We start from the raw sequence: 23401 nt of genomic DNA, 5'->3' as shown, positions 1-23401 counted from the left end.
GTGTAGATTTCTACCGGCGCAGGAAGTTATCCCAGGTGTCCAGGGTAACAGAGACTACCCAGATGTCCAGGGTAACAGAGACTACCCAGATGTCCAGGGTAACAGAGACTACCCAGATGTCCAGGGTAACAGAGACTACCCAGATGTCCAGGGTACCGGAGACTACCCAGATGTCCAGGGTAACGGAGACTACCCAGATGTCCAGGGTAACAGAGACTACCCAGATGTCCAGGGTAACAGAGACTACCCAGATGTCCAGGGTAACGGAGACTACCCAGATGTCCAGGGTAACGGAGACTACCCAGATGTCCAGGGTAACAGAGACTACCCAGATGTCCAGGGTAAAAGAGACTACCCAGATGTCCAGGGTAACAGAGACTACCCAGATGTCCAGGGTAACAGAGACTACCCAGATGCTTCCAATGGAGCAACGCCCTAGCAGTACCGGGCTACCACGGTTCAATACATGTATGTACATGACTGTACATGTACATGTAGTTGCAGTCAGGAGCCGCCAGCAGACAAGCCCTCAATACGATGTACCAGTAGTCACACCACCACTCCGCAATGCGCTAAGTTACTGCCTGAGGCTCTCGGCCGACCAATTCCGCATGCACATCACGACCATAGCGAGGACAAATTCCATCGAGACTAGTAAAAGATGACAGCTACACAAGGCATAGCTCATTGGTTAGAGCATCCCTGGCCTCGAGCGAAGGTCCCTGGTTCGATTCCTGGTGATGAGAGTCAATTTTTTCTTTGGACCTTTCCCTTTTCCTCACCAACTATTCCATCAACTAGTGAAGGGATAATACTGATAATTGATATTGCAGACCCGATTCTGACCCGTTTCCAGACAGGTGTTTCCGACTTTCGCTCCAACACTGCTACAGAGCCCATCAGTGGATATCGAACGATTGGGGTGAATGATAAGAATGATGTCGGCAAAAAGGGCACCCTTTCTTCTACATGACGTACATGTACATGTTACTAGTTACTTTGTAAGTGAGTTTGGCATGCCCACAAACAACGGATTGCTGGTGAATGTAGAGCAAGGCGTGCGACAGCCCAGCTTTCCCTACATGTACATGTACATGTACATGACTGTACTAGTCAGGCACCAAGCACGAACAGATGGTGGGGCCGGGGCCCGGGGGCGAGAGAAGGAGTGATCTTTGCCAGAACTTTGCACCTTATTAGAGAGAGCGTTGTGCATGCTGGCGTGTTTTTTATTTTATTTATTTACGTACTTCGTAGTCAAGTGGTTTGCTTCACTATCCGAAGAGTGCTCAGTACCCATGTAGGGCAGAGTCTTGTACACAGGAGAGAGATTGGAAGCTTTGTTACAACTCTGAGTTTCACGTATTACTACGATCATCAGGCAAGGCAGGTTGAATCTCTCTCTCTCTCTTGTGTATTTATTTATTTCTTTATTATTGGGAACACAGCCCTACAAGTACAAAGAGACATGTAGAGACAAACACAAAACAAAACACAGGGGATGTAGGGACGACGTGCCGATGTACAGGGAGCAACTCGACCGACCAGGGGTCTCGGCGTTAGCGTTGCAACCTGGCATCGAAAAAAGGGGGGGGGGTTGCATGGTCAAGTTGCAAAAATAATACTTTGGTGCGAGAAAGGGGCGCTAGTATTGCACCAAATAATATACATGTAAATGCGTGTAATAACTAAACCGGAAGGGAAAAAGAAAAAAAAAGAAAACAATAATCATAACAAGCAAAGTACTAGTAGAAAGGTAAATGGGTCTCCATATCATCATCACAGGTACTGGGTGGACCACAGCCATCTCTTTCGGATTAGATCCTTACATACATGTACGTTGACCTTGAAGGTTTGGAAGCACCTTGAATGAGGTTCGTGAAGCAGGAGGTCCGCAGGCAGGTTGTTCCAGGGTGTGATGGCGAAGAAGGGGAAGGATCGCAGGAGGTAGTCAGGGGCTGTGCGAGGGGGTGTCCACTTCAGCTGGAAGCCATGGTGCGTCTGACGTTTTGCCGTGTGCACATGCTAGCGACGGCAGGGCCCTTGGTTGGTGGCAGCATGGCCTTTACCTGGGGAGGCCCTGGAATGTAGTGCAGCTTGTACAAGTACATGTATGACAGGACTGCCACCATCCGGCGGAGCTGAAGACTTTGGAGGATGGTTCCAGATCCCATGAAATGTAGGGCACGTTGCTGTACCTTATCCAGCTGGGCCATGTTAGTTGTGGCTGCGCTCGACCAGGCCAGTGGGGCATATTCAAATAGGGGTCGCACGAATCCCTTGTAGACTGCCACTCGACCATGGTCGTCCAGGATGGGTGCTGCCTTTCGTAGAAAACCCAGCCTTTGGGAGGCGCGCAGTGCCACACTGCGAGTGTGCGCTCTGTAGGAGAGAGTAGGGTCGAGCATGCCTCCCTCTCTCTTTGCATTGGCCGGTGTTCTCACTGTGCTATGAGATGCTGTAATAAATAAATAAATAAATGACTCCCAGCAGCTTCAGGGTATCTGTCTCCTGGAGCGCTTCACTTCCAAAGGTGACTGGTGGAGTGCAAGGGGGAACGTGCTTGCGATGTAGAGTCATGAGCTGCGTCTTGGCTGGCTCAAAGCAGATACACCACTTGCGGTCCCACTCCTCAAGACTGTTGAGGAACCCTTGGAGGGAGGCAGTGGACTGTTGGAGATCGTCAGTTGGCTGTACTAAGCTGTAGAGTGTGGTGTCGTCTGCAAAGCTGCTCAACTGCGTTCCTGGAGTTAAACATTGCTCAATGTCACAGGTGTCTAGAAGGAAGAGGCTGGGTCCTAGGATGCTGCCTTGGGGGACACCAGCCTGGATAGGTTGAGCATCTGACGTCTGGCCTCCAACCACAACGCGGAATCGGGATGTTTCGGTTGGTGAGGTAGGCCTGTAGCCATACAAGCAGGCGTCCGTCGACGCCGGCCTGCTTCGCTTTGTACAGCACTCCTGTGTGCGATACCCGGTCAAACGCACCGGCAACATCCACAGGCGTGCAGTCACATCTACCGTCATTTCACCACATGTGTTTCTACGACCATTTCTCTAGGTTCCTTCAGCTATCACTTCAGGATATACACACGAGATGTCCCTTTGGTTTCTTCACCTGTGCCAAGTGTACAATTTGCAGATGACATAGCCCTGTACCCAAGTATCAGTATAGTTTAGTTTAAATATCTCTTATTATTATTTTTTCTCACCCCACACCCCTCTACTCTGTTATCGGCCCTCTTAAGAGTTGTGTTCATCACTGTTGAGTAGGCACCGGTGGATTATGCTCGCGAAATCGAGGAATTATGCTTTCATGGATTCTCGCATTATGCTCGTAAAATCCTCATACAGTCGTCCCTCTCTAATCCGGCACCTTTTGCTACGGCATTTTCTGCTGGATTAACGAGGGTGCTAGATTAGGAAATCCTGCCCTCTGACTAGGCCTTGACGGATTATGCTAGCATAATATTTCGCATAATTCCTTCCAAAATCGAATAATCGCATAATTCGAGGCAAATTGCATACGAATCGCATAAAATTGGAATAATCCGCCTGTTCGCATCAAATTCCATACAGTTGTACATGTTCTACAAGTACAAGTACAAGTAGATGCACTAGGAAGTTATAGGTTTACGACTCCCTTGATAACATGTCCTGTCCACTACAATCAGTGATGGTCGTAGCTAGGTCGGACGGTGCGTTGACCCCGTTGAACTTTTGCTACTACAGTACAACGCCCTCTACAAAAAAATTCCCCTGTTATTTTGCACAGAACCATTATGCATTAGCAGCATATGTGAGCATAATGCAGCATAATGATAACTTTTAGCATAAAAAATAGCATAATTCTGCAATTTTTTCAGCAATGCGAAAAGCATAATTTCACGAAAATATTAGCATAATCCGTCAAGGCCTACCTCTGACCCGGCCCTACCCAATTGCATGCATGTAGCATACGTCAAAACGCAGGGTTTTTCCGTGTCGACCCCAGTATTTGGTGCACGGCTTTATATTCTCAACTTTTCTCCCGGAATATACACAGTGATAAAGTAAAACAGAGAACATGTTCACCTGTATACGTACTCTTGCACACACACGCACAGTCGATTTACGACTGCCGGATTAGGAAATCAAACTACATGTACGTGCAGTTTGAGCGATTCGTTTCAAAAAGTCACTGCCGGAGGCGGAATTCAAGTGCCGGATTAAGATGTAGGAATTGAACGAAAAAATCGGTTTCGTCAGAAAGTGCGCCGGTTGGCAAGGGTTCCGGATAAACAAGTGCAGGATTAGAGAGGGACGACTGTATTATCCTTTGGCACCCGGGGATATATATTCACTTTGTTGTACTTATGGAGCCTCAAAGTTAGGGAAATTGTGCCTTTTTCCGTACTTGCAAGTTGCAAGTGGCCATAAGTACAAGAAAATACATGTACATGAGTATCCCCATACCAAGGTGTCCATGCATGTAAGAGGTCAACATGGAAAAGAGAAAACAATACTTCTTCTATTCATTACTTGATTTCTTTTGTACTTCAGTAAAAATATTATTTCATTGCCAAATTAGTTTGAGTTACCTTTGACAATTATCATGTTCAACTGTCTTCGTAATCATCATACTCGTCCATCCGATGTCACCCTGGGCCTCACCCTGCGAATAATCAGCTCATCTCTCCCTAGCTCCACGTCTCCTTCCATCATGACCGAACATCAACTATACATCAATTTAGAGCAATATCCGTAGCCTGCAGTCAAATCATGGCTGCTAAAATCCAGACTGGTCATGACTTCGTAACATTCATAATGTACATGTACATGTACATGTAAACGGAGTTTTGCGGACTACCCGCCACTACATGTATCTCGTCCGCCCCGGGATACCTGATGAAGGCTGATTCACTCGCATCTTCTGCTACATCATGTAGACTACTGCGTCAGTGTGAGGAAGAACTTTGAAGAAGACGAGTTCGAGCATACAATAATGTATTGCCATGATTTCTACCCTGCTTTTCATTGAAAACACTATCTGCATGACCTCCAAACCCTTTGCCATGCAGACCACCAGCACTGATCAGGTGCAGTGTACACAATTGTATAGCCTACATACTAGAACTGTGGTATAATCGTGTAGTTATGCTCCTACCTCCGAGAGGATGCCAAATTATGCACCAAATTTTCAACCATCAAATTATGCCAATAATTATGCAGGCATAATCCGCCGATGCCTACTGTTGAGGCTTCCGATGGAAAATACAAGAATACTACTACTACTACTACGACTCCCAGGCCTCAGCGGCGGAAGCGTCCAGAACCCTCATCACAGTGGCAACTGCTCTGGCCGGTTGGCTGAAGTCCCGAGGCCTCATCTTGAACGCCACCAAGAGCCAGGTTCTGACTATCTTTCCCCAGCAGCATGTACAGGAAGTAACAGTCAAAAGCGGCGACTGTCTCCTCCCCTCAGCGTCTTCTGCGCGCTACCTCGGCGTTCACCTTGACAATCGCCTAGATTGGGACACCCATGTAAACTATGTGGTCACCAAGGTTGCCAAGAAAATTGGCGCCTTGTGGCGGGCACGCCGAAGCCTATCAAGACGCTCTCGTCAGGTGTATGTGAAGGCGGTCATAATGCCCGACCTGCTTTTTTAAATTATGGCTCCTGCTGCTTTTCAGCCGCAATGCGAGAGGGTCAACTGAAACGACTGCAAACCGCGCAAAACAGAGCCATCCGCTGTATCGATCGCAACCCGCCCCGGACAGCCATGCAGCCGCTGCTCACTGCTCACTCCCTGTACCGTGTCAGCGAGCTCTACAGGCAGAACATATTGATCACCATCTGGCGGTGCATCCACGCGCGCCCGCACCAGCCCTGTGCTCGCCCAGCTTCTGACCCCGGCACAAGGCACCCCTACCCGCCATCAGCAGTCAAAATGGCCTACTAAGCCAGGCAAACCGTAGCCGCCGCGGTCAGCGGAGATTTTCTGTTGCTGGTGCTCTGCTGTGGAACGCTCTCCCTGGTGAGGTCCGCACAATTACCCGGCTACCTGAGTTTAAGCATGCATGCATGTGTACCATACGCCTGTAGGGAGTAGTTCGAGTTGCTGCTGATCGCTCTGCTCTCCCTCCCCGTGCAGTTCAGTAATCCTCACGTAGTATCACAGATACATCGTATTCTCTCTCTCCCCCCGTTTACTCGCAGTTATTAGTATCCTATTCTCTTACTATGTGCTTCCATAGCTTTTACTATGTTCTTCCATAGCCACTTCTAGGCTAAGCCTTCGCCGTCATTTTATTGGGTCGTCATCCCGTTTGAATGTGCGAAGTGAAATAAAAAACCAACCAACCAACCAACTCATGTCAATCAATACTTATCATTCTAATCTTTCATTTGGCTCCAGTCCTCCACTGCCCGATAGGGTCCGGCGGATTCTGCCGGCAGAACATTTGGCAGAATTCGGTACTTTTTCTGGTAAGGTTCATGCATGTTTGGTATGTGGATAAAGAAGTGGAGCAGAATTCGAGGAATTGCCCGCCATAAAGTTTGTACATGTATGGTTCTGCCAATTTCACTGCTTTTCGAGCAGAATCCGCCGGTCCCTACTGCCCGATGTCAACAACGAGCTCTGTGGGACCGAAACTAAACAGCTGTCTGGAAGAGTGGAAGGTACAGCTTATCAAAATCTCAAAGGATTTCTTCTCGTGTTGACGTACAAGACCCCTTGCTGAGAGCGCATGGCGGAGTGGAGTGGTAGTGCCATTAGCGAACAGACTGATATCTTGGTCATGGTCCCCATACCCCCGACCATAGATACTGGTAATGGTATGTGCAACATGCGTCATCATTATTCAGAATACAGCTGATGGAGATGATGGCGGCTACGGAAGTAATGGAACTCCCATGGAAGAGGAACGGCCGCCAGTAACGGCTAAGACCGCCGCGTCTCGCAGACGTCCAGCCCTGCAAAAACAAACGCGCCCAACAATCCCTGGGCCTTGCTTCCAGCTGTATATCCTTTCATGTTGTACAAAGACGGCGATTTCTCACCACTCGAAGACCGTTTATGGTCGCGATTATTATCTGATACACGCATGCTCTCATCATGCGACGTCGTTCAGCAGATACCAGACAAGTACGTGGTTACAGTACATATCCCTCCTACGGAGACGTGAATCAGCATCCGCACACGCAAAGACAAACAAGGAAGAAAAAACCGTCTGCAAGCCTGCGGAAAGCTGGGGTCGAATGACAGTTCCGCTCGCGTCATGTCACGTCAAGCTAGCTTCGAAGAGACGGACCAGACGGTAGACCGGTGTAAAAGTCTCAAGTCGTAGCTCTACGAGTAAAAAAGTCGTTCATGAAAACCAGCACTGACTCAGTGACTGTGCACGGCCGGCCACAGTTACAGGTAGGTCTACAGCCAGGTGCTGCTATGGTCCGGATCATAATCAGAGTGCTGGGTGGAGTAACTGTTGCGTGATCATGCAGCGCATCATGTCGTGTGTTGCTGTACTGCATGCACTGCACTGCAGGATCGATAGCGGGAGTCCGCGGGACATAATAATAATGATTGTAGATATGATCTACCAGACAGCAGACGCGGGGTGCAACCGGTGTCACGCATGTCACATGTGGTGGTGTGAACTGTGACGACCTCTCTGTCGAGTCCTGACGCTTGTTCCGACGGAATGGATATCGTCGCATATCGCTTGTCACACAAAACTGACCTGCAACTCACTCACTCACTGCCAGTGCTAGCGAAAAAGTGCTTGGCGAGTTTTGCTGCATACCGCTGATATGGAAACGGAAGAAAGCGGAGCGAGAAGGACGCTCAGGAAAGAGGCCAGGTGCAGTGTTTGTAGTTGAGCTGCTGCTATCTGATCTCCATCACCGGCCAAATGGTCAACGCATAGTCTGTGGAATGCTTCCGTCTAGCTTGAACTGATAGCAGTATCTGACATATTCACCGTGCCTGATTTTGTCACTGCAGCGCACATTTCCCGCGAAGGACTACGTTTTTGACGTATACCCTGACTGCCCGCTAGTGGCTTGTGCTTTGAGTTTGTGAGCCGCAAACCTCTCGGGACGGCTGAACACTTCGCGCGCCACTGGGCGGTTGGCGCAGCGACATGGCCACGGTCACTCGCCGAGTGGTGGAGAGCGACGGGCACCGAAAGGTTGAAGAGGTGCCGGCTGATAACCTTGTGAGCCGCATGGCGAAAAGCTGGCCACCCAAGTCTCCGTCAGGACAGCGTAAGAACGCAGTGATGCCCAAAGCCAAGCCTTTGGTGGCCGTGAAGTCCGAGCTCGTGAAGAAGATGTCGGTAAGGCAACGGTTATTTTAGTCGGGGTTGTCGGACACACGCGGAGACTCGGGGAATAATCTTGCGTCCGTGTCTAGGTATTTCAGTTCCACTGTGTAAGTGTGTTTAGCTTTGCTTCTCACGCGGCAGTTGCTGCACTGCATTGTGTGTTCACATGTTTGCGGATTTTCCTGCCTGCATACATGTACGGAAGGGTGCATGTCGCCGCTACATCAGTAGTGACTGCAAGAAGCAGAAAAATCCTTGAAAAAGCAAGTACTAGTCCACATGTAGCTGCAAAATGTCCGTAGTGAAAATAGCCCTATGCATATTATTGCGTGCACATTTCAGCAGGCATGATGTCACACCGTGGAAAATTGGAAATGTAAACATATCTAGTGACAGGGTAAACCTCTCTGCACTCTGCACTCTGCACTCTTGATTCTTGACTCATTGGCATTAGTAAAGAAGTAAGTTAGTTCGCTTTCCTTTCCAAAGCTGCTCCGGGCGTGGTGCAATAGCATAGATAAATATAACAGTCAATTAGAAGTTGAACAAAATACGCGAGGCAGTGAGGACAGGGATGTACAGATTGAAACATCAACGCCTTGTTTCGGAGAGGTTTCATTCCATTCGGAAGTCTGAGCCTATAAACGTCGCTTGTGCTCAACTTGTGAGGGCAACTTTAGTGTCAAGTTGCCGGCCACATGGCTAGCTTGCTTCAGAGCAGAGAGCATTGAACCATGGATACACCTGTAATATGCATATGCCCCTGTGTTTGACAGCTACGGTCTTGGGCACTGGAACGTCTGACCTTGCTCACCAGTGATATGGTGTATTGCAGTGCAGTAGTATTGCGATACAAATTGCCGGTACGCTAAAATTCCTTGAAACTGTCCCCGTAGAGTAGGAGCAAAGAGAATAACAACCTCACCCAACCGTCCCGCACCATACAGGAGGAATGTCCTTACTGTAATTCACACAAATTTTTGGCCCATTCAAATTTCGGCCTCTCGGGGCTAAAACCCATTTCGGCCGCATCAAATTTTCGGCATGTACTGCTACCGCCTGTATACACTGTCACACTGAGCCTTGCAAAACCAAAATCTCGACCGCAACACATTTTCTGCCAAACATAACCAGGCCGAAAATAAATGTGCACCGAATATTTGTTGACTTACGGTATTATAATGATCTAAATTTGTTAGAGGCACAGAAATGTGTTTCACTTTCACCTCGCCGTGAGCTTCGCCGAAAACGGGGGACCAGAGTTTGGTCACAGGCAATGCTGTTAGATTGTTCTACAATGCTGCGCAATTTTTACGGGAATCATGAGTTTCGAAGTCTGGGAAAGATTTTGAACCGTCACTGTTTGGATGACAGCTACACCATAGCTCAGTGGTTAGAGCTTCGCTGGCCTGTAGCAAAGGTCCCTGATTTGAGTTCAGGTGGTGACAGTTTTCTTTAGACGTTTCCCTTTTCAGTCCCTCAGACTTATGAATACCGGAAAATGAAATCTGACTTCATGAATACGTGATAGGGCAGTGCTCCGGTGTACATGTATAGCCCATTCTAACACTGGAGTTGAGCTCCTCGCTGAACCAACTTCCAAGGCTGGATTTCAGTGAGCAATACTGCACTGTGTGCAGCGGGTCCAGGTGAAATCCAGCCCTTGTGCATGCCATGACCCAGCGCCAGGGGTTGGATTTCAACTTGCACAGGTGAAATCCAACCCCTTGTGAAATCCAACCCCTTGTGCATAGCTCGAACCAGTTGCAGTAGTTGGATTTCACCCGCCGCATGTAGCACATACTATGCGGTGTTACCAGGTGAAATCCAACCCTGTGCATGGCCCCACCCAGGGCCAAGGGTTGGATTTCAACTTGCACGTACTATGCGGTATCTCCAGGTGAAATCCATCCCCTTTGTATGGCCCGACCCAGAGCCAGGTGTTGGATTTCATCGGGAAAGCACCGTGCTGTAGTAATGGGTAAAATTCGCTCCAGCGGCTTGGCACCTGCTCAGTTCCTGAAGTTGGATTTCATCTCGCATCACCGTACATGTATATTCCTTCAAGAAGCAGCTTGCCAGTGGTACTTTACTACTTGCATGTTGATTCAACTTGACTGCACAGTACCTCCTCAGGGATGTAGGAAGTACCTGTGCATGCATGTCCACACACCTGGGACCATTACTTGAACAACAAGGACAATAATTACGCATCTTGCACCACTTTTTGAAATGTGGTGCAGCTCTTTGACCATGCAAGATGGCCAAGATAGCCCCAAGACACTAGATAGCGGCATCATACATGTAGCTGTTTGCTAATGTGGTGTGGTGTCCGTCAGTGTTGGACCTCCTCTGGCCAAACCAGGTGGGGTCAAGACGGCTGTCATTAGTGCAGACACACATTGAGTATCAAGAGCATTCCGTATGTTAGCCCTGGACCGTGGATGTATCATGCACAGGGAGTGCTGGTGGATAAGAGCTGGCTGATTGTTTCTTGAACAAGAGGAATGGTGCAGAACTGAAACTGAAAAATGCATTTAAACAATACAATTCCAGTCAGACCTCGCTCATCCGGTCCTCTTTTAACCGGATCCCTCGCAATCCGGAAGAAAACAGCTGGTTACAGATTTACAACATGCGTAATGCATACAACATAAACGGTGTTCGGTTATCCGGTTCCCTCGCCTATCCGGATATTTGTTGTGGAAAACGGATGTGTGCGGTTAAGCGAAGTCTGACTGTATTGAGTTAGGAGCTGGTGTAGTAAGGAGTGTGTCTTTACCTCTGCACTGTTCTACTTTAAAATGCAGCTACAGTGGAATTGAAATATAACCAGTTGCCTGAATTAACATAGAACTGATCTCAGCCATGCATGCATCTGGAGAAATGCGTGTGTGTGTGTGTGTGTGTGTGTGTTTGTGAGTGTTTGTGGTTTTGTGTATGTGTGTATGTGTGGTGTTAGGGGTGTCGGACATGGTACGGTCACTACGCGTATCCGGTATTGACCACACCAATATTTGCCCCAAGTACCCTGTGAATCGATAAAATGCACTGATTTGGGCTCTAAATCTCTACCCTCCCTCCCCCCCCCCCCCCCCTGAGTAAATTGTACTTCAGATGGCTGACCGTACCACACTAAATTACCTTCCGACACCCCTGGGTGTGTACAGTATGTATGTGAGTGTGTGACGATACTATAGCAATTTACAAAATAGCAACTGGTCAATTTGAAACGGGCATACATGCACAGCAGACATACATGTATGTGTTCTTAACACTGCATAGCCAAGCTAGCGCAAGTGGACAAATACATACACACATCCTATGTATGCGAACAATACTACATTTCCCCAGAACATGTAGATGCCAGAAATTAATAGCGGTAGGCTTTGGAGTGAAATTGGCCCATAAAGCCATCACCAACTGATCTCCAGCTGTCTAGCCACTGCAGGCGACATCATGTATGTGGATGATCTGTGCAATGTCATGTTGTCACAGGGTGAGATTGGGACTCGCAACACTGAACAGCCGCGTGCAAGAGCCAAGACGTCCGTCGAGAAACCATCAAGGATCTCCCACTTAGATAAACCTGCCCGCACCACCCAGCCTGAGATTGAAGAGCCAGCGAGGAAACCCACGTTGCCTAAGAAACCAGCGGCAGCCTCTGAAAGTCCCGACATGCCAGCAAAGCAACCAGACACCAGCAGTCCGCCGCCTCGGCTCACTATCGACCCGGAGCAAGTAGCGCGCGCTGCCCGTGAGCGCATACACCGCCGCTCCACCGAACCAAACGACACACTCGCCAAGAAAGTTTCCGCCCTTGCGGACCCATCCGGTGAACTTGGAGCAAACACCCCGCCGCGCTCTACAGGCAATAGTCCCAGGGCTCCTTTGGGCCACTCTTCGTCAATGATCAGCAGCTCATCAGGGGACAGCAAGTCCAACGCACCATCACCCTTGCCGGGTCACCGTAGCCTGGTCGGTCGCTTTCGCCGCTGTCCCGTTCTGGACGTGGATCTGGGCTCACCGCCAGCGGTTCCAAGACAGTCCAAGCCTAGCCTACCCGATCCACCAGCACAGTAAGTACAAGTTACTGTACTGTTGTGTGTGTGCTATGCATTGTGCACAGCTTCCATTGGTTACCTTCAGTAGTTAGTTGTAGCACCTAGGGAAAAAGCACCATACCATAGGTTAGTACCGGAAACAATGTCTGTTTGGAATCGGTATTTCTAAGCTCTCCGTCATCCGTGGTCTATGCAACATGCAATCTCGACCCGATGTCCCTAACGCAACATGCAATCTTGACCCGATGTCCCCAACGCAACATGCAATCTTGACCCGATGTTCCCAACGCAACATGCAATCTTGACCCGATGTCCCCAACGCAACATGCAATCTTGACCCGATGTTCCCAACGCAACATGCAATCTCGACTCGATGTCCCTAACGCAGCCCAGACCCACTATGCCATACATGTGTGCATGTACAAATTGGCTCTGGCCCAAGCTCTACTGAAACGGGTGGCCCGGGAGTGAAACCCACATTGCGTCACATTCCACTCGCCCATTATGATGTCGTCTTCCAAGATCCTACATCTAGTCTCCCGGATTACCCTCATTACAGTTCATTCTCCACCACCCATTCAGACATGTATTGAGAGAGACCACCTGTATTGAGAGACATCCTGTCTTGTGAGACCAGTCTGTTCAGGTGCCTAATAATGCTGCAGCACACATTTGAACCTACTGTAGCGGACAAGGAAATCCAGTCGATTGACGGGGGCCGGCGCCCTCAGCGCGTACAGAACGCTGTATGCAACTAACTTACTTACTTGTTGATCCGATGCGACCAGCGGGCAGCAGCGCATAAATACATGTGTGTACTGCATGGCCAGGGCTACATGGCCAGCGCCCTGGGGCGGCTAGACGAGCGACCGGATTTTTATGTCTACAACAGTACATGAGAGACCACCACCTGTTTTGAGAGACCAGTCTGTTCAGGTGCCTGATAATACTTCAGCGCACATTTGAACCTACATGAGAGACCACCACCAGTTTTGAGAGACCACCACCTGTCTCGAGAGACCGCTTGAAAGACAGTGCAACTGTATTGCACAAGGCCTGTCCTACTTGGCATACATTCATGCTTAGCACATGGTGGTGTACAATGTCATGTAGGCAAGTAGGCAAGGTGACTGTATAAAATTCACCCTGACCTCCTGTGCATTGGCGATAAGTATAACAGTTCACTGTGTTCTTGGCCTGCCCTGTGCATGTGCAGTCTTCATGTCATTGTGCCTTGCTCAAGCAGTGTTGGTGCCATGTCATTCTGTGTCCTGTGCCTGCGCAGTCTTCATGTGGTTGTGCCTTGCCCAAGCAGCAGTATTGGTGCCATGTCATCGGCCGCAGAGGATGTCGAGATCTACGAGGACCTGGAGGTGGTGACCGCTGGAATGGCTAATCTCCAGAATGACTACGTGTGAGAACTATGGCTGTTGTGCTCTTGCGGGTTATTTTTGGCATATCCGCCCATGCCAATTGTTCGTCAGGGGCGGATCCGGAGGGGGGGGGGGGGGGATCCAGGGGGAATTCCGGGGGTTCCGCGGCATTCCCGAAATTTCGCAAATGTACTACCGGAAACCATACTGCATGTACATGTACCGTATAAAGTCCGCTGCAAACGCCCACCCCATTTTTGCAAGATCTGCTGGCCTGTACACACTGACCCCATGCACTGTCACCTCTACTGTACGAAAGTGCGTCTCATACCGTAGCGGGAAGAGCGCTTGGCTACGGTAAACTATGTCCATTTTCCTGGTTTCAAAATCTCTTTGGGCACTAGCTACGAGCTAGCTCGTAGTGATTTTATGATGATGGTTGCTTTATTTCGCAAATCCAAATGGGGGTTTCTTCCGAATACTGTAACAAGGTAGCGAAGAACAGAGTATTGCAGGAACCAAATACACTTCTGATCATTTCCAAATCACGCATCGCTCAAAGGCAAGGGTTTTTCTCGAGCACTTCAGAGTTTTCAGCAAGTTAGCAGCAACTTTGTAGGTGTAGCTTGTACTAGCTTCTGTGACATGCCCTGTTCGACTTGCAACTGCAATACCGTGAGCGGTCAAGTCGTTGAATGACGCTTCTTCAGAACAATCCCTGTGTAATTCGTATCTCTTGAGTTATCTTCTTTCTTTTGAATTATCTTCTTTCTTATACATGTATGTCTACTACTTTTCTTTTGTTGATTTGGCCGTGGTTGCCTATCACCCCTCTCTCATTCAATATTGGCATTCTGCGGCTTGCCACGAGATGATGATGCAATAAATAAATAAATGATCACAGTTCCGTTCTGCAAGTGCCACATAGTGGCATTGCTGAAATTTCATGAAAACCAGATGGATCCTACGGCATTACCACATGGAGAGCAGCCTACCACAAAGACGACTCATTTATCGAATGAAAGGAAATCTCGACAGAAGTTTTTCTTTGCATCACGTTGATGACAATCGCTTTTGCAGAGCCTCCTGGTAAGACATAGGCAGTTTGTAGGCATTACAGCCGTTTTTGTACGCATTCAACCTTCATGCCAGTTTTCTACAACTATAATTATTGACTTGAAAAAGACGAAAATAGTATGGACTCGCTGGGGTGGGCGTTTGCAGCGAAGTGGGCGTTTGCAGCGGACTTTACGGTACATGTATGAGCTATTCAGTTTTGGCTAAACTGGAACCCCCTGCAGAGATCTCTGGATTCGCCCCTGTTTGTCCTACTGTTTAATTTCAGTAGGACGAAACAATCGGCATGGGCAGATACTAGTGGTGCTCCAGTATGCTATTCACTTGTATTGGGCCTTGCAGTGGAGTTGTATGTGTATGCCGAGTGAATTCGAAGCAAATGGTTGCAGGTTCCAACCTTGTGCAAGCATATTATTGGATGGCATCACACATTCACCGGTGTGCCAGTTGTCACTTCATGCAGAGCTTATACAATGATGCCATTCTAAACTCTCTGTGCAATGCCGCTTCTGTTTGGTTTCTCTTAGCTTCGGCAACTCGGCTGATGCTGAAGACGATGAAGAAGTGTATGATTTACCGGATCAGACTAATGGGCTCACCAGTAGTAGATCAAGGGTAAGGCTGCAACCTGTTAGAGATTACAGTGACCTAAGAGTACCGTATTTAAGCTAGGGAGGAAACCAACCTCAAACTTTGCTGACTGAAGCTTTCTTAACTACTGAATAGAAATCTGACAGGGTGTTTTCTTGACATCTCTTGGCTTGCTTGCATGCTGATCTGACTTGCTTAAAGGAATATGTCTCCCCAAGAAGGACCATACCTAGATTGGGGCTGTGTTTGTTGAACTGCGGCTTGTGTCCACGTGACCAAATCTGACATCCAGGGACGAACAGAACTCTTGACTAGGGAAACACTGATCCAAACACGTTTGTTTGACATTGTGTGTGCGCATGCGCTGATTGTTTAGTAACTGGTGGTGTTAGTGGACAGTATATAGTGTACTGTAAAAGCAGAAATTTTCGGTGGTGTAATATTTTCGGTATTCGCCAAAATCGGCGGTTCGGTAGCGGGAAATTTTCGGTAAAACCCGTTCTCCAGGTATGTGTACTAGTACTACATGTATACAGTATCGGTTGTACCGAAAATTCGGTGCGTTTTATTTTCGGTAAAAATTGTCGGCACCGAAGTTACCGAAAATAAAACACCACCGAAAATGTCTGCTTTTACAGTAACTTGTAGTTCCTTGGTCTTTCTCTTTTGTATAAATTGTGATGTTTGTTCAGGTTTCAAACATCCTAATAACGCGTGTGCATCCTGATAATGTAGTGCATGCATGTACATATTAAGACCCCTGCCATGCACACATCGCCATCGTAATTATACGCTGTTCCATCATATGCAGAATGTTGGCTTTCAGATTTCCAAGAAAATCAAGCAGTTTATAATGTTGTTTACTCAACCTAGCCTGCAGGAACTGTTTTTTCCTTTGAACCATCGATCATGTCGTTTTTTATACGCTTCCATATTCTGCCCTTAGGATGATCTGGGTGGTAATGATAGCGACTTTCTTTCCGACGAGTACGAAGAGCTGGATCGCTACAGGTAGGGGCCTACACAGAGCATGCATCATCACTCCCCGGTGCTGACTGCATGATGTGATCTGATTGGAGGGCATTTCTGAGCCTCTTCACAACACAGTCATAGCGTAGGAGCTGTGGCATCAGATAACATAACATACCGGTCACAGCACGGGGAAGTTCAGCCTGTAGTGGACTGCGGGCAGTGTGGCTCATTTAGTCTGTCATTTCTTGTGGCACGTTACAATACTGCCGGGTGCTGAAGAACGGGGGGGGGTCAGCCTCCTAGCCTAGCCCGTTCCCATTTTCATATACTGCAGTCTATGCACAGCTGCTTCACCATGTGTCATTAGTATGCTGTACTTGGTGAACTCCTAGCCTGTTGGTTCTTTGGCACTCCGTTCTTTGGCACTCCGTTCTTTGGCACTCCGTTCTTTGGCACTCCGTTCTTTAGCACTCCGTTCTTTGGAACCCAACAAAGTGCTGTACTGTGCTACGCGGGGCAACATGAAAGAATACGCGTTAAATTACGTGACGTACTCTTCAAGTAAAGTGGGCTAGCATGGCCTTGGACAATGCGGTAACCCTGCGAAATGCAATCGGCAAACTTGCTAATGGCTACGCCTAGAGGCATAGTGCTCGATCTGTGCACAGCTGAGCTGTTCTCATTCTGTGTGTTACACATGCAATCTGCCTTGTCGATTCAGGATTTCTCACGCCAGCGGCTCCGGTGATGAACTAAACGGCGCGCCTTTCAAGTCTCAAACACTGCCGGTGCCAAACCAGAAGTGCCGCATAGACTCTGTGAACCTGCGACGCCAGCAAGAGGAGGAGAAGAAGAGGAAAAAGGAAGAGGAGAAGAAGCGCAAGAAGGAGGAACGCAAACTCAAAGAGGAAGAGCGCCAGCGTGAGGAGAAGCGTTTGAAGGAAGAAAAGAGGCAGCGGGAAGAGGAGAAGAGGCTAGAGAAGGCCAGAAAGCTAGCCGAAAAGCAGCAGCAGAAAGAGAAAAAGAGGGGCAAATCGACATCCGAATCGTTTTCCATCCCGGCAGCTGAACAGCAGGTACCTTAGCCCACTAGACACACCTTGACCGTGCCCATTGCGTAGCAATGATAGCGACACCCACCCCCCCCCCCCCACACACTTCTGGTGTTGCAGTTGTTTTCCTGTCCTGGCAAGTAGTATTTAGACCAATTGCTATCAATAGAATGAAGCCTGAGGACATCACCACACAACATTCAACTTGTTAGAAATCACGGTACTTCAATTGCTACATAACTAACTTGCATATTAGACATGTTACATTATGCATCTTGTCTCCAGTATTGGGCCAGCTCATCCCGTGGTGGATCTTACCTCCTTGTGATAGCACTATGGCTGGTAGCACTATGAGCCAAAATACGAGTGAGACTGCATGCCTGAGTACATGAGTACGTGCATGAGTACATGCAGAAAATAGTCAATTTAGCGTTTCTGCTCCAAACAGCAACTTGCTTCGACTAGCTACAAAGATTACACCAAAGGATCAAACAACAACCGTTTTCTTCATTTTTTTGACAGGTGGCTTCCTTGTGCTTGGCCCAGCACGCCAAAAATCACAACTCGGAGGAGTACAAAAATTACAACTCCCAGATGTCCTCGATTGCTGGCCATGATTGGGGAATGTTTTGAGCTCTCTGCCTGTGTTCTCGTCTCGTAGGTTTCTACTGAACCGGACAGAGACCCAGAAGACTGTGAGAGTACAGCCACCAGTCTGGACGGGGGAGTCAGAGCGGACACTGCACAGCTCGAAGAAGCAGAAGAAGACGAGATTCTGTATGGCGAGGTGGACGAATTCGAGGATGTTTCAAATCTGGATGATGCACCCCGCACTGTGCATACTGTTGCAGCGGCTGATGTGCAAGGCATCGATGATTACATCCGCATGCACAGCGCTGCCAGTGGTGCAAGGAACGTGGCCACCGCACAGCTCACCAAAACGCTGTCGTCGACATCCGTCAAGATTGGCCTGGGACGCCGAGACACCGAGGAGAGATTGCGATCAGCTACTCTGTCGGCGGCAGTTATGCAAAGTGCCAGAAAACCTCTGATGGTGAGCTAACAGGCTGGTTCTAGTGGGTACTTTGGGTACAGTCAACTTCGCTAATAACGACTGCGGATATAACGACAATTCGCGAATAACGACAGAATTTCCGTGCCCTGAGCAAAATCCGATCTAACTGTAATGAGACTTCGTGTATAAGGACACTTCGCGAATAAGGACACTTTTCTGATGCCCCGCCGAATGTCGTTATACGCAGAGTTGACTGTATTCCAATGAATGACCAAGTTGAGGCACTGAACATTCTCAAAAATGTTGTGCCCTCAAGTTAAGTCAGTACCTCGGATGTACACGTACAGTAGGTATCGGTTATAGCGTGGGTGTTTGAAAAACGACTTTCTATTCTTATTTCCGCTATTTCTTACACACGATAAATCAAGTGTGACATACCAATTACCATGTGCATGTGCGCAGAGGCAGGAAGATCATCGTACATACAAGGTAGTGCTACTGTGCATGCGGCTGGTCACAGTCACATAGGCTTACCATTTGGCTATGCAACATGAGTTACATGACCACAATAGTTGAACCTGCAGCACTACGACCCAACGCGAGTCAGATCAGAACTGCTTTGGACGGATGTTATTACTACAGGCGATATACTTTGTACTGATCTGGCATGTTTCGCTATACAGATTCCATTCTTAGGACCGATATATTCTACTGTACGATAAAATTGCTTGTAAGAATAAATGTGCACATGAAATCCATGTTATGATTATGAAAACATGAAAGTTCATTCTTGTAGGCAGTATATTCTTTTACACGACCACGCTATATCCGATATGCACTGTAGAATGTGGACATCCTGTGATTTTTTTATAATGATGCCCTTCCATCTTTGCTGACGTCCAAACCGTAACACAATAACAGTCCTTAGCTGCAACACTCAAACCGATTTTTTCCAAATTTTCACCCAGGGACATCATCAGGGATGATGCACTTCCTCTGAAAATAACTGTATTTTTCTCTTTACCAGCTGTTTGTATCGAAGTGAACCACCGGACTGCTAAGTCCAGAACTTTGCAGCGGCTTAAGATAACATGGGTGAGAGAAGAGGGGGAAAGGTCAGCCTGACCTTGCAGGTGGCAACCGTGTGAAACAGGACGGTCAGCCTTGCAAATAACCGTCTGACCCTGGATTGTGCATGAGAGAAGTAGCGTCGTTCGCGAGGCTGGAAGTATGCAGTCAACTGGTCACTAGGTCTGAAGATCGTGTTGTTATTCGCGAGTCGTTATACCCGAGGGCGATATGAAAGGTTGACTGCAGTTACTTTCTTACCATCTAGAAGGCCTTGGTAAGTTTTTGAGGTAATGTTGGATAGGGGAAAGGATCTGGGTTGCACATGTCCTTGTATCATTGACGATTTTTATACTCTCAGATACATCCGGTGGAGCCGGAAATAGCTAGAACGTCTGGTCGGATAATTAAAACTTCAGAACATGCACTTGTCTGTGCTCTAACTCAGTTATTCTGCGAGAGTGCATTTTCAAGTCTTCTTAGGGATCGTCCGGGACTACCGAAAACCTTTTGTTGAAATCAAAAGTTTTAGTACAGTCAGACCTCGCATAGCCGCACACATCCGTTTTCCGAAAAAATATCCGGATGGGCGAGGGAACCAGATAATCGAACACACATGCTATCGAACACACATGCTGTATGTATGCATGGCATATGCTGTAAATCGGTAACCAACGATTTTCTTCCAGATGGCGAGGGATTCGGATAAAAGAGGACCGGATAAGCGAGGTCTGACTGTACTTCCAAGAATTTTCGGCACGAAAACATGTCTTTATCTTCAGTGCCATCTGTTTGACGGGCCGGCTGTTTTCTGTTCTAAAACCTTTTTTGAAACTTTCTTCCGCATTCGGCAATAAATTTTGGGAGTGAAAAAAAAGCCATCTAGTACCCCCTCCCTATTGAACCTAGATTTCTTTTAATACTTTGTTGCCCACTCTTTTTGCAGAAACCTCGCAAGTCCAGTCCGACTATGCAAATTGCTGGAGGAATATCCAATACCAGTGTCACACCTACGGGTAATTCAGTTCATGACGCCAGCATTGGAGCCGGTCCCATGGGTCATACAATGACTTCCGACAGCCTGGGAAAACAATACACCTCTACAGCAAGTGAGGACAGCGCTTACGACGAGGATGTGTACGATGTGCCAGAGCTTGACGCGTCGGACAGGCATGCTGAGCAGCCGGGCACAGCTAAGAACAGCGAGCGCATGCGGAAGAACGGCATCCCAGGCGGTGCGGCCAGCCCAGGTAGTGACCCATCCTCAGAATTGTACGACGTGCCGGAATTAGACCACACAGGCGCGGGCGATTGCAGCAAAGCCCGCAGTGACGATCATGACGCGGAGGAATCTGAATACTTGCACATGGCACCTATTGTTCCCGTGCAGGGGGCGTTCTGGGCGGACGAAGCAGCGGAAGAAGGATTCGGATCGCTGTCGCCGCCCCCGCTCTCGCCCCGCCTGGCCAGCTCTGCGGAACTCTCGTCGCCTCTCAGGGGGCACCACTACCACGGAGAGACGCCGCTCAGCCAGGAAGACCTTCATCTAGTGGGCTCTCCGGAGGATGGTGGCGTGACGGCACGGTCGCTCAGTGTAACCACGCATGCTAGCCACGATTCCTGGAATACAAAGTAAGTGAAGATGCATGCTGGCCATGATTCATCCTGATGATGGCTCCTGGCCGAAGATTGATTGAGATCATATTAGTAACTTGAAGAGAACACTGAATAGACCACTTGATTTGAGGATGGTGTGTGTAGGGTTTTTCATGTAATGATTCATGGAATTCAAAGTAGGTGAAGACACTGCAATTTGCATGTAGATTCACTATAAATTCTTTTTCTGTCTTTTCGCAGTGTCCACCTCACTAATGTTATCCGTAGCTGTAATAGAACTATTGTCTCCGGGCCCATACACTATAACTGGTGTGTTCCAGTAGAACTGCATGTAGTGAACGGCTCTAAGCATTACCACTTCCACATCTGGGCATGAGCATTCAGATTCAACTGCTCACATTCAAGCTGCAACGAATTCTGGATTCCGCAGACGCCTCGGAATACAGGCTAGACCTGCCCGGTCCCCAGGGTGTTCATTGCTGAGACTGAGAGGCTCCTCTGCACCAGACCATGTGCTGGTGTGATGCGGGGATGCAACCTGTATCTGCTGCGGTCATGGTGGACCATGGACCATGAGCAGGCCTGCACACAACGCTTGTCCAAGATTAGAATGTGTTACTGCAAGTATGAATGTCAATAACAGTGGTCGCATCGACATTGAGTCATCGCTATCAGTACATACTGTGAACCAGGAAAGTAGGGAGGATTTCCACTTTGTGGTATTCTGGTATTGTTGCTAATCAATGACTATGTCGATACTGTTCTGTATTCTTGCTAGGATAACATCTGCGTACATTGCATGGGCTGGAGAAGAGATGCAGTCGTAAGTACTGTATTTGCATGGACGTGTGTGTTCGAGTGTGTTCGTGTTCGTGTTCGTGTTCGTGTTCGTGTGTGTGTGTGTGTGTGTGTGTGTGTGTGTGTGTGTGTGTGTGTGTGTGTGTGTGTGTGTGTGTGTGTGTGTGTGTGTGACAGGACAGGTGTGTGCATTGTGCATATGTGTGTGCATATGTCTGTGTTTACTCCTGATGTAACAGTCAATTATTTGCTGTACTACCAGTTTAATGAATGAACGCATGTCGCCACCAGAGTGTGTCTTCACATAGTCGTGTACTTGGTCCAGAGCCACTTCGACCATCAATTGATACAATCAATACTATTCTAGGAGCACTTTTTGATCAAACGTTCCTGCCCAGGAATTATGTCAAATTCGTATCAAGGCACCTGCGTGTCTTGAATCAAATGCGAAAGAATACTTGGATGGTGTGTTGATGACAATGTCATGCCATATAGGAATGAAGGTCACCTTCAGCATGATGACATCGCTACGGAAAATCAGATGTCAAGCCCGTCACCCATCCAAGAGGAACGCGTAAGTCCCTTTTAGTAGAGAAGCATTCTAGTGAGCTCATTTGAGAATAGAGTAGCTGTCTGTTATGACACGAACAGTCATTCCGAAAGTGGTTGCATATTTGTATTGCTCATAAATTGAACGTCACTCCTATCCTGGCCAGCAGTGATTCAGTTGCTGTTCAAGAAATTGATGATACGGCCGCTTCTAGTGTTCTTGTCTGGCCATGGAGATCTCACCCGGCGTGACATGGTTTGAGTGGATGTAGATTGAGAGAATGCAGACACTAGCCCATGGTGTCTGTAGGACTGAGCCTGCACCACAGTACAGCTCAGTGAAGTCCTACATGTACATGTATCTCATGAGCATGTTAGCATCTTGCTCAAACGCACAGCAAAGGGTTAGAGTACCACAGGCTAACCCATGATGTTGGGTCACGGCTTATCTCACATGTACTTTTTACTTAACCATTTGAGACCTAGAAGTGTTTCAGAAAATGTGAAATCACCATCCTTGCACATATTTCCTCAATAATAGGGTGGATAGCTCCATCATTTCTAGGTTAAATTTTGTTTCGAAATGCCCATATGCCTGAAACAGGCCCATGTGGAGTTCAAGTCGGAGCTGGAAAACATCTTCAGTGCCAAGCATCTTGTAGCCAGTGTTCTTCAAATAGTATTCAGGCAGGCGTCTATTCATGTCACTTTTACTGCAATGACCCCATGACGGCGATGAAATCGGCACCAGACACTAAAATCCCTGATGCTTCTTTCATCTCCGTCATGGGTGGGTGCTGGTGGCGTCAAGCAGCCGAATAGGACTAATGTGAGCGGACAAATACGTTGCTTGTTCGCTTCTCTTCTTGCTAAAAAGAAACTCACTGACCATGCCCGGTAGTCAGTGTCAGGCAT

At 48.0% G+C, this 23401-nt stretch overlaps 1 protein-coding gene across 1 annotated transcript in view; it reads left to right on the top strand.

Annotated features, from left to right (window-relative positions):
* The first annotated feature begins 7662 nt into the window (after nucleotides 1–7662).
* Nucleotides 7663–23401, top strand: part of LOC135823186 (zinc finger CCCH domain-containing protein 13-like) — a 43273-nt gene continuing 27534 nt past the window's right edge. Inside the window, exons 1-11 of the mRNA XM_065336030.1 lie at nucleotides 7663–7845; nucleotides 7989–8322; nucleotides 11809–12389; nucleotides 13660–13788; nucleotides 15352–15439; nucleotides 16362–16426; nucleotides 17109–17463; nucleotides 18101–18493; nucleotides 20469–21154; nucleotides 21918–21962; nucleotides 22433–22511. Coding sequence (XP_065192102.1) covers nucleotides 8128–8322; nucleotides 11809–12389; nucleotides 13660–13788; nucleotides 15352–15439; nucleotides 16362–16426; nucleotides 17109–17463; nucleotides 18101–18493; nucleotides 20469–21154; nucleotides 21918–21962; nucleotides 22433–22511 — 2616 coding nt within the window. The 5' untranslated portion in view covers nucleotides 7663–7845; nucleotides 7989–8127. The remainder of the gene's footprint in view (nucleotides 7846–7988; nucleotides 8323–11808; nucleotides 12390–13659; nucleotides 13789–15351; nucleotides 15440–16361; nucleotides 16427–17108; nucleotides 17464–18100; nucleotides 18494–20468; nucleotides 21155–21917; nucleotides 21963–22432; nucleotides 22512–23401) is intronic.

Source organism: Sycon ciliatum, chromosome 8, assembly GCF_964019385.1.
Source record: "Sycon ciliatum chromosome 8, ocSycCili1.1, whole genome shotgun sequence".
NCBI lineage: Eukaryota > Metazoa > Porifera > Calcarea > Leucosolenida > Sycettidae > Sycon > Sycon ciliatum.
This window is presented reverse-complemented; position numbering and strand designations above follow the sequence as displayed.